This window comes from Prunus mume, linkage group LG8 (genome assembly GCF_029339155.1).
Source record: "Prunus mume cultivar Tortuosa linkage group LG8, ASM2933915v1, whole genome shotgun sequence".
Taxonomy (NCBI): domain Eukaryota; kingdom Viridiplantae; phylum Streptophyta; class Magnoliopsida; order Rosales; family Rosaceae; genus Prunus; species Prunus mume.
Window position 1 is genome coordinate 15,359,448 of NC_142705.1, and position 16,327 is coordinate 15,375,774.

Consider the following 16,327-nt stretch of genomic DNA (forward strand, 5'->3'; position numbering starts at 1 on the left):
TACTTTGAACACAATGTTAAGTTAACCTCAATGTTGGTTTTGAAAACTATTGATAAAGAATCAGACTTGCCCTGGTTCCACCCGGAAAGAAATTTTAAAAAAATGGACACGTAAAAGTTTCGTAATTGACTAAATCAAATCGATCTATGCTCAGACAGACCTAGTTGGCCGTACTAAAATACCAAGTATAATTTAATTATAATTAAAATTTGAAAATTGGTGGTTACCAAATCGCCTTGAGTTAGAGTTTTAGGCTTTTAGCCCATTTACAGGGTTTCTTTTTCCGGAAAGGCTTTTTGGGCAGGCATCAGGCCTCTTTCTAGCAGAACCCATTAGTACAGAATCCACAAGAGGTCCATTGTCAAAACTCCCCAACCCAAACCAAGTCCCAGAATAAGGTTTGTGAAATCTGAAGACTGAAGAGGCCGGAGGAGGAGAGAGGGAAGCTCGAGGAGGGTAAAGGGTTTCTGAAATTTCTGTACCGTCTCGTTCACACATTGCACATAAACTGTTCGTTTATATGTCTCACTGAGAAAAAGGGGGAAAACTGCGCTAGGTAGTTTTGTTTTTCAGTAAAGTGCCATGACTATGGAGGAGGATAAACCTTCAACAACTGTAGCAGAGCCATCTGTTGCAGCAGTCCCAATTGCTCCAGTTCGACCTCCCGTACCTAGGCCGCCGGCGACACAAAATGGTGAAGCGAGGGCGAGTACGAGCGACTCTGATTCCGATTCGGCGGGCCCTCCCCGAGCCACCGGCGTTTCGGGTGCCGAATACGAAATATCGGAAGAGAGCAGAGTGGTGAGAGAGCGACAGGAGAAAGCAATTCAAGAACTGTTGATGAAGCGCCGTGCTTCTGCTCTTGCTGTTCCCACTAACGACATGGCTGTGAGGGCTCGTCTTCGGCGGCTCGGCGAACCCATTACTCTTTTTGGAGAAAGAGAGATGGAGAGGCGAGACAGGTTGAGGATGATCATGGCAAGGCTTGATTCGCAAGGCGAGTTGGAGAAGTTGTTGAAAGTTCACGAGGAGGAGGAGGCTGCCGCTTCTGCTGCATTGGAAGATGGTGATGATCAAATGGTTCAGTACCCTTTTTACACTGAAGGATCCAAAGCTTTGATGAATGCGAGAATTGACATTGCAAAGTACTCCATTAAGAGGGCAGCTTCGCGGCTTGAACGGGCTCGAAGGAAGAAGGATGACCCAGATGAGGATATGGATGCAGAGTTGGACTGGGCTTTGAGGCAGGCATCAAGTTTGGAACTTGATTGTAGTGAGATTGGGGATGATAGGCCACTTTCTGGTTGTTCTTTCTCACATGATGGAAAACTGCTTGCCACTTGGTATGGTCTCTTTACCTCTCTTTTTTGGTGTCTGAATTGTAAATTTAGTTAATTGCTAAATATGATAATTCATGGTTTATTTCCTGCTATTTGATTTTTGATTGCTATAGCCATCTTGGGTTGTAAGGTAAACATATGAATATAAGTGAAAAAAAATAAGTTTCAACCTTTTAATATTATTATGCTAACTAGGTATTTTTAGGATGGCTAGCCAAGATTTATTGCTTTGCTAGTACTATAGATTTTGTGAGACTTATTGTATGTAGAAGAGGTTGGACTGATTTGCTTATGTTGCTTTACCTTTCTCAGTGCTATAAGTGGAGTTGCCAAGTTGTGGAGCATGCCTGAAGCAAAGAAGTTTGCCACCTTGAAGGGACACACAGAGCGCCTGACTGATGTTCAGTTTTCTCCTGTTCATAACCTCGTAGCAACTGCTTCTGCTGACCGGACTGCAAAGTTGTGGAACACTGAAGGATCTCAGCTGGTGACATTTAAGGGCCATTTGGACCGTCTTGCACGTATTGCCTTCCATCCATCAGGAAAATATTTAGGTACAACTAGCTTTGACAAGACATGGAGGCTATGGGATGTAGAAACTAGTGAAGAGTTGCTTCTTCAGGAAGGTCACAGTAGGAGTGTCTACGGGATAGCATTCCACCCTGATGGATCATTGGTGGCATCTTCTGGACTGGATGCACTTGCTCGTGTTTGGGACCTCCGTACGGGTAGAAGTATTCTTGCCTTGGAAGGCCATGTCAAGAAAGTGAGACTCTAGTTTTATCTTTTATATTTTTAATGCAATTAATTTTCATTATTTGTACACGTTTCATTCAATTATTTTAACATTCGGTTATCTTTCAGGTTCTAGCACTCAGTTTCTCAGCAAATGGCTATTATTTAGCCAGTGGGGGTGAAGACAACACTTGCAGGATATGGGATTTAAGAAAAAAGAAATCCATATACATCATTCCAGCACATTCCAATCTCATATCACAGGTCAAATTTGAGCCTCAAGAGGGATATTTCTTAGTAACTGCTTCGTATGATTTGACAACAAAGGTACACTACTTTTTGAGAACCATGATTTCTAAATAGAGAGTGAATTTGGAGTTATTAATATTGATTACCATTTTATTGGTTCATATCTTGATTATGCAATATCTCATCTTTGCCAGATATGGTCAGCCCGAGATTTTAAGCCTGTGAGGACGCTCTCTGGACATGAAGCAAAAGTTACTTCTTTGGATATTGCAGGAGGTAAGTTTCCTAATCAACGGTTATGCATATTCTTTTGATTATTACGTCCTGTTTTCACCCATTTAAGTATGCATGGACTTTTTGGTGTATTACTATAGTCTGTATCAAGAGGCATAGTCCAAAGAATAATAAGAAATGATTTTTTTTTGGGGGGGTGTGATGCAGGGCTGCGTCCATCCTGCCCGAACTTCTCTTTTTTAATTTTTTATTAATTAGTTATGATATGTATTGTACACACCTTTCAATATGTATGTATATACATATATACACTCCTTTTACAATTTTTCACCCCTCCCTAACCCTGTACTTTTAGAATCTAGACATTTTTTCCTCCCTTATATAGTAAGTGCAGATAACCACTGTACCAGCTTTCTCTGTGTACAATCCGATGTTCTTGTCATCGTATTTTGACTTCATCAACTTAGATCTCGGTATTACGGGTTAACTTAAGGGTATAGACCTTTGTCAGTATAAAGTGAGAAACTGTATTACTGGCCTTCTACCTGCCCTTGTGGTTAAGTGCGCTTGCACTAACTCCTAGTGATCTTGGGTTCGAAGGTTGGTACCACATTCTCTACAAAACCCAAAAAAAAGAAACCGTAGTTGATTCTATTGTTTCCTTGAAGCAGGTTTATTGCTGTCATCTTGGTCTTGATTGATTATCTCATTATATATTTCATTGATGAGAAGAATAAATAAATGAACTCCCTTAGATTACATTGTTTTGACTAGGTGCAATTTGTAGTTGTATCCTTAGGGAAAACCCTAAATACTCCATTTCCCCCTTTATGTGTAAAATATATGAATATCTCTGTGCCGCCTAGCCTTTCTAATTATGTCCCATAGACCCTGTAGTAATTTCCCTTACTCTTTTCTTTTCTATCCTTCTTGGGTTTTTCTTGGAATAAATACTTTTTAAAAGTTTTTCTTGCCCTGCTTGTGGTTTTCTATTAATTCTGAAAGTAAAAGTGCTTAACCTGCTTGGATTTCTTGGAGTGACTACTTGTTATCTAATTGCTTATGTTGTTGCTGATGGCAGATGGGCATCAAATTGCTACTGTATCACATGACCGAACCATCAAACTATGGTCCAGCAGTACCAATGAGAAGGATCAGGCAATGGATGTAGATTAGGACCTCCTCAATTCTCTTAAAATTACAAAAGATGAAACTGTTGGTCGATCTTACTGGGGAATACATGGATTATAGTGGGACAGTTCATTCAGGGTTAAAGGCTTGGTTCTAGTTCAAAATCAGAAAGTTGGTTCTAGCTGTAACATCGTAAGGTACATGAGATAATGTCTCTAACAACCTGAAAGACATCTAAAATGCCTCTTTTATTAGCTGCTTCAGACGGAACCCTTACTTGGCTGGTAGATATTGGTATTCAATTTTTTTTTTTAATTTTATAAAAGTTGTGAGGCTCTGTGCTGCCAGTGGAACAGTGTTTAATCATGTAATGTTAAATGCTGAACTTTTGACTTGAAAGCCTTTGTTATCCTCTTTGTTTGTCTTTGGATTATGTTTTAAATTAGCTTGAATAAATGGGAATTGGATCATCGATAAGAAAGCAAAGGATAGATGAGGAGTTGATGACAAAGGAGAGAAGCAATTAATAAGAATCTGGACAGTAGTCAGAGAAGCACCTCAAATCTAAGTTAAATGAAGATTTGATTTGATTTTCTTGCCATAAATTTCACTCTTCCTACATTTATTATAGTCTTGTTTCCGCTCCTATATTAGTTTGGGGTCCTGAGCTTCATACAATCTTCTCAAAGAGCCATGGGAGCCATTTCGACTAACCCTTCGTTCTCCATGGCAATAGCTCTCGTGTTATCTGCTACTTATTTTTTCTCTCTCTCTTATACAAGCTGATCGTAATGGTGGCTTCAGTGTGGAGCTTATTCACCGCGACTCTCCCATGTCTCCTCTCCATAATCCTTCAGAAACACCATCACAACGTGTGAGAAATGCTTTGCAGTGTTCCATTAACCGTGTCGATTTCTTGAGCACAACTTCATTCCCTTCAAACATGCCTAAATCTACAATAATATCAGACATGGGTGAATATCTCATGAAAATATCAGTAGGTACACCTTGGGAATTCTTTGGCGTTGCAGATACAGGTAGTGATCTTACCTGGACGCAATGCATGCCTTGCACCAACTGTTACAAGCAGAAAGCACCGATCTTTGATCCGAAAAATTCCAAAACTTAGGCAGAAATTTCTTGTAGCTCAAGCGAGTGTCAATCTGTGAATGGAACTTCTTCCCTTCCCAATGCAGAAGAAGTTTGTCACTACAGAGTTTCTTATGGAGATGGATCCTACAGCAAGGGAATTCTAGCCACAGAACGAGTCACTTTTGGCTCCACTACTGGCCAACCGGTTTCACTCGCAAAAATGATCTTTGGTTGTGGACAAGACAATGAAGGCCTCTTCAACAAGAATGGATCAGGCATGATCGGCCTCGCACGTGGATCGGTGTCTCTTATCTCTCAAATGAGTTCTTCAGTTGATGGGAAATTCTCCTACTGCCTTGTGCAGGCCTTTTCAGGACTCAACTCTTCAAGCAAAATGAGCTTTGGCAGTGAAGCTGTGTTTTCTGGTGCCATGGTGGTTTCTTCCCCCTTACTTTCAGGAGACCAAAAATCTTTTTATTATCTAAGGTTGGAAGCAATGAGTGTGGGACGTAAGGGATTGCAATATAACGGTTCATTGAGCTCCTCATTTGCTCCAGCAGAGGGCAATATTATAGTCGATTCCGGGACTATGTTGACGTGCAAGTGATCCTTGTCGCTTCCTAAGCCCTTGCTACCGTACCAAATCCGGTGCTATCAAAGCTCCGTTAAATACTGCACATTTCACTGGTGCAAATGTGAAGTTGACTGCAGTGAACACCTTCTTAAGACGGTGAATGGACGTTGTCTGCTTTGCTTTCAGACCTGTTAATCGAAGTGTCGCTGTCTTTGGCAACATGGCACAAACGAATTTCTTGATAGGCTGACCTTAAGAAAGATACTGTTTCTTTTAAGCCTACTGATTGCACCAAAAATTAATTTGGTGTCATAGCATAGTGTGGTATTGTCCAAATAGAAGACATAGCACATTTCAACTTGTCATTTCATATATATAGAAGCATAATGTCAATCAATTTAAGCATAATGTTGATTTTATCAAAAAATAGAAAGCCATAAAGTTGTAAATCAGTAAATCAGTAAATGTAGCTAAACATTACAATATTATTCCCGCATCAAAAAACAAATTTACAATATTATTCATTAATAATTTGGAAGTCTTGCCTACTGATTGATTACCCTGAGCCATCGGTTGGCATTCCAAGACAATTTCAAACCTGGCCAATTTTTCTCATCTTCAAAATAAAATCGTAACTCTAAATTTATCACATGTGAGATCCTTTCTTTAAAATAATATAAGCAAATATAAATTGGAACCATCTTAAGGATGTCAAAACTTCAAATCACTCATTTGCATTTTAACTAAAAGATGTACTCTAGCATCCCTGGCTTTGACCCGTTTACAGGAAATAATACAGTACAACATGCTTCCTCCACCAGAAAAGAAATGTGCGTGGATAGTCCATGAATGTTAATAAATTAGCCAAAAGTATTGCGTCCCTTCCGCATCACTTGTACCAGCCAGCAAGGAAAAATCTCAACACGAAACAGAAGCAGCAAGCGATGGCCTGTTGCATGTAGGCATTCAACAATTGCAACATTTACAAATTACACAACTAAAACACAAATATGATCACAGAATATCAATAAATTGTCCGGCATGGACCTTAGCATGCATCTTAACTAAAACACCAAAGAATGCCGTATATTTTGACAATATGCCAACTGTTCACTAGGTTTCCACCTGGAGACATAAACACTAAAACCCATTCTTAATAGATTGATATATTTTGCCTAAAACAATCAACTAAGATTTAAACCCCAGGGGATAGCTCAGTTGAGGAGGTTAGGATTGGAATATCTCATGGGATTCAATCCCACCCCAATGTAACAAAGAAAACAATCAACTAAGACTTAATCTCAGAAAATTGGGGTGAAATACATGGATCCTTAAGCTGCTGGCTTCTTAATTTTTAGTAACCAATCTACTTGGGTTGGTTTTATACTTAGTAGGTTTGGAGCATGACTGACATGGCATAATCATGCCAACAGTATCAGCTTATTGTCCAAATGGTAACAATAACACTCATATGTGCAGGAAGTATTTACAAGTTCAGCTGGATCTTTCCCCATTTAGCCTAAGAATGCAGGTCATAGGCTTTTGCATACCACACAAATATCTTGTGGTGATGGAGGTGGACTCAAGATTACATGCAATAAACATGCAGGTTATAGGGAAAAATACATGAATAAATAACCTGGAAAACTAGAAGATAGATGCAAAGTGACTTCTCCGTCATCCTGCCAAATCGTCTTAGAAAAAAGTTTACAAGTGTCCCATCATTTGTCCCAGTCAGCAGTCCAGTGCCAGGATCAAACCTGAAAGTAAAAGGAAAGATATTTATAGTGATCATTTCTATGATGCCTCCAGCAGTTCCTAATCATAAGTTAGAATTCACACAAAATTACTTAGGAAGACGATGCCGTGGACACGGAACAATGCCAGCAAGCTGAAAAGAAGGTAACAAAAGATGAGGTGACGTACATGTCATGCATTTTAGATGTCATATATGAGAGAGAGAGAGAGAGAGAGAGAGAGAGAGAGAGAGGATTATATCAAACCTGGGGCAGTGACAAGAGAAAGTTCAATACTTGAGGGACAAAGAAAATCAGAAGTGTTTCACTGAAACCAAAATTCAAAAGGATAAACAAGAGTCAACCATCAGGTAATGTATATGAATGTTAACAAAAGTATAGTAGACAATAACGGAAAGTTATATGTCAGGAAAGAAGCAGCGTCATTCCAAAAGGTGTATATATATTGTTGATCTTCAGATTTCATTGCAAGAAATTTATTGCACTCAGATTGTTTGTGGGGTTAGCTCAGAAGAATTATACCTTTGACCCCTCAATCAATGCTAGCATTTCATTCATTTTTTGTTTAACTAAAAGGTCAGCATGATGAGATCCACATTTTTTCTCACTAATTGCAGTTCAGTTGTACATCTCAAGGTTCACTTTAACATATTTCTCTTGTAAGAGGAAACATCAGGGAATGTCAGGGTGATTGAGGGTGACATTATATCTTAAGCAACAGCATAAACAACCAGGTATTGGCAAAACGAAAAAAGAAATGGAAAAAGAAAAAGAAATGGAAAAAGAAAGAGAAAGAAATCAATTGAAACAAGAGCGACTAACAATCTTATAAGTTTCCATCTATGGCATAGACTTGAAGAATAGAAAGCAATATTAGGTTCCTGAATAAAGAAAGGCATGGATTTTCTAGGGTACCAAAAACAAGAGGGCAATGATTTCCCCACTCCTATTTTATCCACTTACAAAGGAGTGGGGAAATCACCACTCAAACAAGAATTTTCTCCATGATGCCTTTTATTTATGCAAGATTGGGAGTTCCAGTTAGAAAATTACGTATGTAACAAAAACTTAGCACAGAATTGCAAGCAATAACTAAAATATGCAAATTAAGGTCCCACATATTATTAGTATTAAAATGAAATTGAAAGATAAGGGAGAACACACCTAAAATGGCCTAAAATCCCAGCTACAGCCATCGTCATCCCAGCAAAGTATGTGTATGTATCTCCAACAAAAGCTGAAGAAGGATACCTTAAATAAGGAGAAAGGAAATGGTAAATATTTTATGAAAGAGGAGAGCCATAAACATAAGCAACTCAGTAAAATAATACAGAAAGCAACTCACCAGTTGTAAGAGAACAACGCCAATGAGGTGGCTAATAAGGGTTGGACAAGATATAGAGAGAATGCATGTGCCATCTTATACTCAGAATCTGCAGATGCTCCAATTTGCATGATATTGTGTATTAAAATCTGCAGATCAGTAGCATGTGTCATTTTTATAATAGAGCTGGAGGGCCAGTGTTTCACAAGTCTTTATACTTACAGCAGATGCAATGATGACTGTCTGCCCAACTTCAAGACCATTCAAGCCAGCATGAATGTTGATGGAGTTTGTACAGAAAACCGCCAAAAGTCCCATGTATAGCTTGTACATCCATCCTACATGCATAAAAAGAACATACGATACAAATTCATTTCTCACTTTCTTTGAGCTATGCAACTCTTTTTATGAGCATACCTAGATCCAAAACCTCTAGCCCAACATATGGAATAAGAGGCTTTGGTATGATGATAGTTGTATGTCCAGCATAGGCCATCAGCAGAGGTAGAGCTGCAAAGGATGGCAGTAGCAGTTTCCTGCTCCCCACAATTAGAAGAAAACGCATAGGAACTCAGTTAATTTGGAGAGCCATTTTGAAGCTAAAATATTTTGCAATTGGTATAAATATCTAGAAATAACTGGATACTCACACCCTCCAAGGTATATCAAGAACATCATCTACAAATCCAAGCAATACCATAAAGCATATGGATGCTAATGCTGCATTGTACTCGACTAGCCACTGCATGATTGAAATGTTAACACTTTAGTCTTCCACCATCCAAACATATGGCCACAATTTACAAACATGAAATTCAGTAGAAGAAGCCTTAGAAGGTGACACAAAAAGGATTGAAGTTCATCATGTCAGAAAATCAAAGAGTTGTTTCTCCAGCTCAACTTGCATCCAGTCCTACTAGTGCCATCATCAATCTTCATCCACACCTCAAAACCATCTTAGCTCTCATATCAGTTGTCAACTCATTCTAACTCTAATTCCACAATGTCAGTACTTCTAGTTTATCCTTTCTTATTTTGCCACTTCTAGTTCATTATTTTCATTCCAGCAGTCCTCATTACATAGTAACAATACAAAGCACGGTTATTTTATGCTTATCCTACAAAACTCCAAATTAAAAGTTGTAGCATTCACTGCCCTCGGCAACATTAGTTGCAAAATAATAATAATTATAAACACCGGTTCTCACCACCATATCCTCTACTGTAATCCATTCAGTATTCCCCAGACCACATCATCACCAGTGGGGCCAGCTCTTCCCTGAGACCATAACACCATGGCTTAGGAGCCCAAAAATTAAAAGTCCCCATCTATTTACTGTTTAATAAAAGCTAGCTTTCCTCTTCTTCTTTTTTAATTTTACTTTTTTCCTTAATGCGCTATTTAAATTTTCCCACACTATACAATAGTTTCCATACATATTACAAAGAGGAAAAACAGCCCTTTCATCCTTTTTGTCTCTTATAAATTATCACAATTGTTCTTCTTTTAGATATTCTTTCACATAAGAAAAATCGCTACAGAAAACCTTTAATCTACATATCCTTTCCTCTTTTAGACTATTTTTTCAAATAAAAGATTTAGATAGTCAAGAAACATAACATTATCAATTGATATATTAAATACCAGAGGGTCTTGCACTTTTAGGCTCTAGTTGTTGACTTTAATCACCACCAGTGCCATTCCCTCCAGCCTACCATCATCACAAACCACATTAAGCTAAGGACCCCTACTACAGCAAGCATACTCACCGCACCACCATGGCTCATTGAGATTGGCTGTGATCTTATTATGCATTTTGATCTCCCTACCCCTCAAGTGGTGGGAACAGTTTCTTCCCTAATGCCTTTAACTATGTAAATAACTACATTTAAAAAGTAGGCAAACAGATAACAAACAAACAAAAATTCTCATGTTTCACCAAAAGCTAATAGTTTCACCTCTGAGCAACAATAAATTGCAGAAATTGTAAATTGAAGTAAAGTTATGTTCCTGTATTCAATGAAAGAGAGCAAACTTACATTTGAATCTGCAGTGAAGTTGAAATACTGGAATAAGATTCCCAAGACCAAGAAAACAATTCCAACAACAATACCCAATGACTCAGGCCTGTAAAACACAAATGGAACATTAACTATAAAAGATAAGTTGGGGGTATGAAACATCAGATTAATATAATAGACTATTTATATTTTGGAAAAGAAAAAAGAGGATCTTCTCCATTGCACACTTCATAGTATTCGGATTTTGCATTTTCTAGAACAAACATTCTGAAATAGAAACCAAGATTTCTCACTAAAATCAATTTCTAGGGAATACAAAAGGAAAAGCCAAAGGATGATAATCACAGTGCCTTAATTGTCCATAATCACTGATACTGCAAATCATCAAACTTTCCATAAACAACAGTCTAAACAATGAGCTCCAAAGACTCGGGAACAGAGATGAAACAATTGAGCTGCAAATTTAGCATGCAGCATAGGTTCTGCCCTTAGAGATTGGAAACGGATAAACTTAAATTTGACATAGCTCACAGCTATATAACTAATTAAAGGGACAATTCCAATGCATGAAGCAGAGTAAGTCATTTAATATTCAGCCAGGATAGTATATAAGAACTAAAGACAATGCCCGGTACAGGAATTTGGTTAACAAAAAAAAGTATAACACATGCCAAGCTGATAAATTTGATTTAAAAAAACCAAATCTTGAACATGCCTGATTCATAACCATAGTCAAATCCTTAATGTAACACATACTCAGTTCATCAATTCAGTCAAAAATCAATCCTAGCACATACCAAAATCATAATTTCAATGAAAAAAAAAAAACTTTATACAGATAACTAATATATCTTGAACAAAGACTCACACTTTGACAGTGCCCTGCAGGGTACCCTTTTTGTTAATGTCATAACCAAAGAGGTTGCGCCTGAGAACGTATCTGGAAGCCACGGGGATCATCTTAACGGTAACGAAGAACCCGGCAAGGCTGAGAGCCGCATTGATGAGAATCGATTTTCGAAGCTCATATTCGATCTTGTAGTGATAGAAGATGAGATAAAAGTATGGGACTGAGAAGAAGAGCGTGAGCTTGAGAATTACACCTGACTTTGGGGGTGCAATTGGCGGGTCTGTTAATGGAGGTTCTTGGGGTTTGGGTCGTGTGGTGGTATCGTTTGGTTTGGTTTGTGCGGACGAGTCTTTTGAAGCTCGCTTTCGAGCTGCCATGGCTCTCTCCCTCTCTCTCTCTCAATATTGGTGTCTCTGATCTGAGCAATGTAGTCTTCTCTTCTTCTCTTGAATTTCTTATTTTATTTCTTTTATTGAAACTCTGCGTTTTGACCCGGCGAGTCGTGACTCAAGACTGTCCAGTTACGTTTCTCGTTGTCGTCATTGCTCCAATAGAATTCTGCCACCTCATCAGAAAAATTGGGCTAAAACTATTTTCTCTGAGTCATACAATAATGCTACAGAGGGCTTTGAGTGGTTGTGGATGTGGATGAAGGCTGAAGCTTGCCTTAAAAAAATTAAAAAAAATTACTGGCTCCTCGGAAAAAAATTGCATACAAAAGTTTATGTTAGAGAGGCCCCTATATTGGGCTACTCGAAAACTGATAATAGATAGGAAAACCAACATCATATTATTTAGGAAAAGGCAAAAGGCAGAGAATGGTGAAACATTTAAAATATCAAAAAATGTCATTGGTTAATTCAAACATTAAGAATTGAAATTATTAATTAAATGAGTATGATATTTGATAGTTGTCTTTTTTATTTGATTTTCTTTTATTGTTATTTTAAAGATATGATTTTTTATTTGATTTTTTTATTTGAACATAAAAATATCATTTTGCCCCGTATTTAACAGAAAAAGTTATCAGAATTGATGACAAGACCATTTGTTTTAACGAAAGTGAAGTTAAAGGACCACATGAATAATTTTAGAAATTAAATGACTCAAATGCAAATTTAGTCTAAGTTCAATGACTAAAAAAATGATTAACCCTTTAGTTAAATCTCTCATTCAAACTTTATGAATTTTTCAATGGATGAAGATCATTCATATATTAGTTCTCTCTCTCTCTCTCTCTCTCTCTGAAAAGTGAGTAATAAACCTCCAGGTAATTAATATTGATGAATTTGTTGGTAGTTGACTGTTGGCTTGGAATTATAAGTTTTTTATATTAACATCTTGAGTTTCACTGATTTTGCTTTTAATGTTTTCCAATTTCTTTTTTTTTTTTTTTTTCTCTGAAGAGGAGCGGCAGCCAAAATATGAGGTACCCTCTTCTTTGTTTAGATTGGTTTTTTGCCAAAATTGCTTGTAGTGTATAATTTCAAAATCTATTGGCTAGTTTCTGCTTTTCTTTTTTTCTTAGTATAATGTTGACAAGGTGTCTCTCTGGTTGTACTGGTGGTCTTGACTTGGGTCAAGACTAGGACGTGTCCCCGATCGTGAGATTAAGTTGTTCTCTCGAGATGAAATGCACACTTCAAGCGACTATCAGAAGAGGGGCAAACTGGTTGGATACCAGTTGAACCTCCTTTGATAGTTAAGTTAGAGGTGGTTTTAGAGTGGAGAGAAGAATGGAGAGTTTCAAAATGAGAATATTTATTATCTTTGTCTTAATGCAGGTGAAGAGTATTTATAAGGAGAGAAGGAGAGATCATATCTCCTTAAATCTTGCCAGAAATGAGATCTTCAGCTATTCTCCATCTTCTTAAATCTAGCTGAAGGGGAGATCTTTCAGTCATTCCCAATGGTGGGATTGGAGAGCAATTATGGGCACCTATCATCATGTTGATTACCAGGGATCAAGTAGCAAGGCGACACCTGGCTTGGATGTGAAGCGCATTAAATGATCCATTTCCATCACCATGCTGGTACTAGGTGCGTGAAGTGACTTGACTTGATAGGGATCTAGTCGTGTCAGAATATCAATACTTCTGTCTCTGGTCATACGGCATCTCAGTGGTCAGGTCGGGGTCGCACGGTATCTCCTAACAAGCTTTGCTAGAAGGCCTTTTAGCGACACCTAGGGTGGTCAACCTAGTTGGGTCAGTATAGGAACAGCCTGGTCTCTTTTGGCCACGTGGTGCTCTATGATAGGCTTGAATTATAATGATGATATGAACCATTAACACTTAGTTTTGGCGTACTAGTTTAGTTCGGCTTAGTGGTAATCTATATTATGTGGGTCAATTCCAAACTTAGGTTTCCCTTTCAAAGAACTTTGCCTATGTTACTTGTACTTTTTATTTTACATTTTCAGTTTGCTCTTCTTCTTTTTTCTTCTTTTTTTCTTGTGTGAAATTACATTAGTCTGATGTATTGAGGACATGAATTACAGTGTCTAGTGAGGACTTTTAAATATTAATAAATTTTTAATTGAAAAACTGGCTGTAATATTCATTTAAGCCTGAATATAGTTTTTATGGCAGTAATATTTAGTTAAGTTTATGACTTTTGTTGATGCATATTTGAGAACAAAAAAAATTATATATATTAATGCTTGAAATGTTTATTTTCATAGTTTAGAATTATAGTCTGTCCTGAATTGTTCCAAACTCAGGATCCAACCCCTTAGTCCCCCTTAGTCCAGCGCCCCATCAAACATAGGATAGAATTTAGTCGAAGCAAAGCCTTTCCTAGATAGTTCTCATAATTAGTCCTGTCCAAGCCAGTCTTATGTAACAAACATAGCCTATATGTATGACTAAAATCAGTTTTGTGATACCCAGTTCGCTATTGATTGTAGTCATTGTGATATGATTTCTGTGGGAACCAATTAAATCAAAACCCTAGGTCAAATAATTCCTTCTATTTGGGGATTATTTGACCTAATTGGGAATTACTCAACCTAATTGGGAGTTACTCAATTTAATTGGGAGTTACCCAATTAAATTGAGAATTACCTAATTAAGTTGGGAATTGATTTGATTCCTACCCCAATTCCCAATTAAATGAGAAGTTACCTAATTAAATTGGGATTTGATCTGATACCTACCACGATTAGGGATTTGATTTACCCAAATAAATCAAATCCCTAATTAATCAAATCAATGCCAAATCAGGGAGGAATAATTCCTTACCAACTACGGAATTATTCCTCTGAAACCCTAATCTCCGAGACCATTATAAATACTTGGCTACGCACAAAGGTCAAGGTACGTCTAAATTCCTATTGAAACTCTGCAGAAATTATTTCTCACAAACCCTAGCCACCACTTTCTTTCTCTCTCTGACACAAGGCTCCGGCCACCACACACGGCTCCGGCCACCCGGTTTTCCTTGAAATACCATACCTAACTTAGGCATCGGAGGGCCTTTGGCCAACACCGGGTGTGGTCCTTTTACCCCGATCTGTTTTGCAGGGAGAAAGAGAAGTGGAGAAGACGAAGGAATCTTAGACGAATATTCTAGTGATGAAATTTGTACAAACAATTTCCTGGCTGGCTTTGGTTTCAGATTATTTTCTCATGTGTCTCTGTGTGTGTGTGTGTGTTACTTTGTACCTTTTGATTCAGTCAGGTTCTATTTGTAGATATTACTAGTTGGGCATGTGGGCATAAGGAGATCATGCTGGCTCCTCAAGGAATTGTCTTAGCAAATATTGGTTACTGGATCCTCTGGGGTATTTCTCTGACGATTCTGAAAATAGATTTGTTATGGACAAGGATGGAAAGAAATTTACTGAAATGAAGATCATGCCACCCATGTTTGATCTACTTGGGTGATCTTGCATGCTACAAAGGATTGTATGGGGAGGAGGACTCCAAAACTCGTGAGTATGCTGAAAATGATAAGGCAGAGAATACAATGAAGCTGGGAGTTGCATATCTGAAGCCCGAGTTAACCATGGAAGGGGATGAGGAAGATGAAGTAATCATTTTCAATCCAATAGTGGCTGAGAAGCGGCCTGATGCGGTAAACACTACTTGGGCAGCCTATGAGGGCCTGGAGCCTGGTAAAAATGCTTCTCCAGGTGATCTAAAATGCCGCTGCTCCTTTTCATAATCTTCTCCATCAAACTGCTTTTAGTGCTGGTTCACAAGTACCTGTATATGTTGCTAATGGTATACCCCAACGTTTGCAATCAATTCAGTCACATGCTTCCAAGCTGTCAATGGAAGCTGGTTTTGGTGCTAGTTCACAACTACCTGTATCAATTGCTAATAGTATCCCCCAAAATTTGCAACCAACTCTATCACATGCTTTGAAGCTTCCAAGCTGTCATCGCATCGGCCTATCCATGCAAGAAATTCAAAGAATTCCTCCAGACATCTGCATAATTGTGTGAGGTTTACATGGTTGGTGGCTATCATCCTAATCTTTTTTATTTCCATGTGCAAAACCACATATTGGATCAAGCTCCGCATAGAGCAAGTCATAGACTGAACATTTCCTCTAATTTCATTAATTAGGAATCTCATTCCTCAATTTTTTCTTTGTTCTGCCATGCTTATGCAGATGTTTGATCTTTTCAATGACAACAACGATGGATACATCGAGTTTGCAGAGTTTGTGCAGACATTGAGTGTTTTCCACCCAAAATTCCCTGATGCAATCAAAATTACTTGTAAGTACCATAGTCATGATACTATGATAGTAAATCCTACTTTGGCCATCTCCCATGTGTTCGGAATTTTTAGATTTTCAACTGTTATAGTAGCATGTCTTGCACAGAATCTTCGGCTGCTTTGCTTTTCAACTCATTGAATTAAATGCAATGCAATTCCACCACACCGGAGTGAAAAAAGCTTTGGATAAATAGTGCACCAAAAGCAATTCTTTTCTTGTTTGTTGGGCACGATAAAGCATGGGATTGGACTACTTTAGTCCAGTCTCACCTTCGATCATTAGATTAAG

General features: G+C 38.0%; 2 protein-coding genes and 1 long non-coding RNA gene across 3 annotated transcripts; 2 read left to right on the forward strand and 1 right to left on the reverse strand.

The window, feature by feature from the left end:
* Nucleotides 1–350: 350 nt before the first annotated feature.
* LIS (WD-40 repeat family protein / small nuclear ribonucleoprotein Prp4p-like protein) lies at nucleotides 351–4,088 on the forward strand. The gene is made up of 5 exons (XM_089042154.1): nucleotides 351–1,343; nucleotides 1,653–2,106; nucleotides 2,205–2,402; nucleotides 2,519–2,600; nucleotides 3,640–4,088. Exons 1-5 carry the CDS (start codon nucleotides 583–585, stop codon nucleotides 3,732–3,734), a joined length of 1,590 nt encoding a protein of 529 aa, XP_088898280.1. The 5' UTR covers nucleotides 351–582; the 3' UTR covers nucleotides 3,735–4,088.
* A 1,732-nt stretch (nucleotides 4,089–5,820) lies between these two features.
* LOC103339258 (uncharacterized) lies at nucleotides 5,821–11,785 on the reverse strand. The gene is made up of 11 exons (XM_008242533.3): nucleotides 11,327–11,785; nucleotides 10,477–10,564; nucleotides 9,087–9,178; nucleotides 8,854–8,972; nucleotides 8,659–8,774; nucleotides 8,458–8,585; nucleotides 8,277–8,363; nucleotides 7,359–7,419; nucleotides 7,206–7,246; nucleotides 6,995–7,115; nucleotides 5,821–6,304 (listed from the first exon to the last, which is right to left on the reverse strand). The coding sequence occupies exons 1-11, from the start codon at nucleotides 11,683–11,685 to the stop codon at nucleotides 6,245–6,247; spliced, it is 1,272 nt and encodes a 423-aa protein (XP_008240755.2). The 5' UTR covers nucleotides 11,686–11,785; the 3' UTR covers nucleotides 5,821–6,244.
* A 2,378-nt stretch (nucleotides 11,786–14,163) lies between these two features.
* LOC148914821 (uncharacterized) lies at nucleotides 14,164–16,085 on the forward strand. The gene is made up of 2 exons (XR_016122771.1): nucleotides 14,164–15,768; nucleotides 15,929–16,085. It is a non-coding gene; the product is annotated as an uncharacterized LOC148914821 (long non-coding RNA).
* The last annotated feature ends 242 nt before the right edge of the window (nucleotides 16,086–16,327 follow it).

Excerpts from the sequence above, each read along its gene's own strand:
- LIS (XM_089042154.1), top strand. The coding sequence starts at position 583 with ATGACTATGGAGGAGGATAAACCTTCAACAACTGTAGCAGAGCCATCT. Across the intron at positions 2,403-2,518 it reads CGTATGATTTGACAACAAAG|ATATGGTCAGCCCGAGATTT; the intron begins GTACACTACTTT and ends CATCTTTGCCAG. Across the intron at positions 2,601-3,639 it reads TTCTTTGGATATTGCAGGAG|ATGGGCATCAAATTGCTACT; the intron begins GTAAGTTTCCTA and ends TGCTGATGGCAG.
- LOC103339258 (XM_008242533.3), bottom strand. The coding sequence starts at position 11,685 with ATGGCAGCTCGAAAGCGAGCTTCAAAAGACTCGTCCGCACAAACCAAA. Across the intron at positions 9,179-10,476 it reads ACTTCACTGCAGATTCAAAT|TGGCTAGTCGAGTACAATGC; the intron begins GTAAGTTTGCTC and ends TCAATCATGCAG. Across the intron at positions 7,420-8,276 it reads GGGATTTTAGGCCATTTTAG|TGAAACACTTCTGATTTTCT; the intron begins GTGTGTTCTCCC and ends TTTTGGTTTCAG.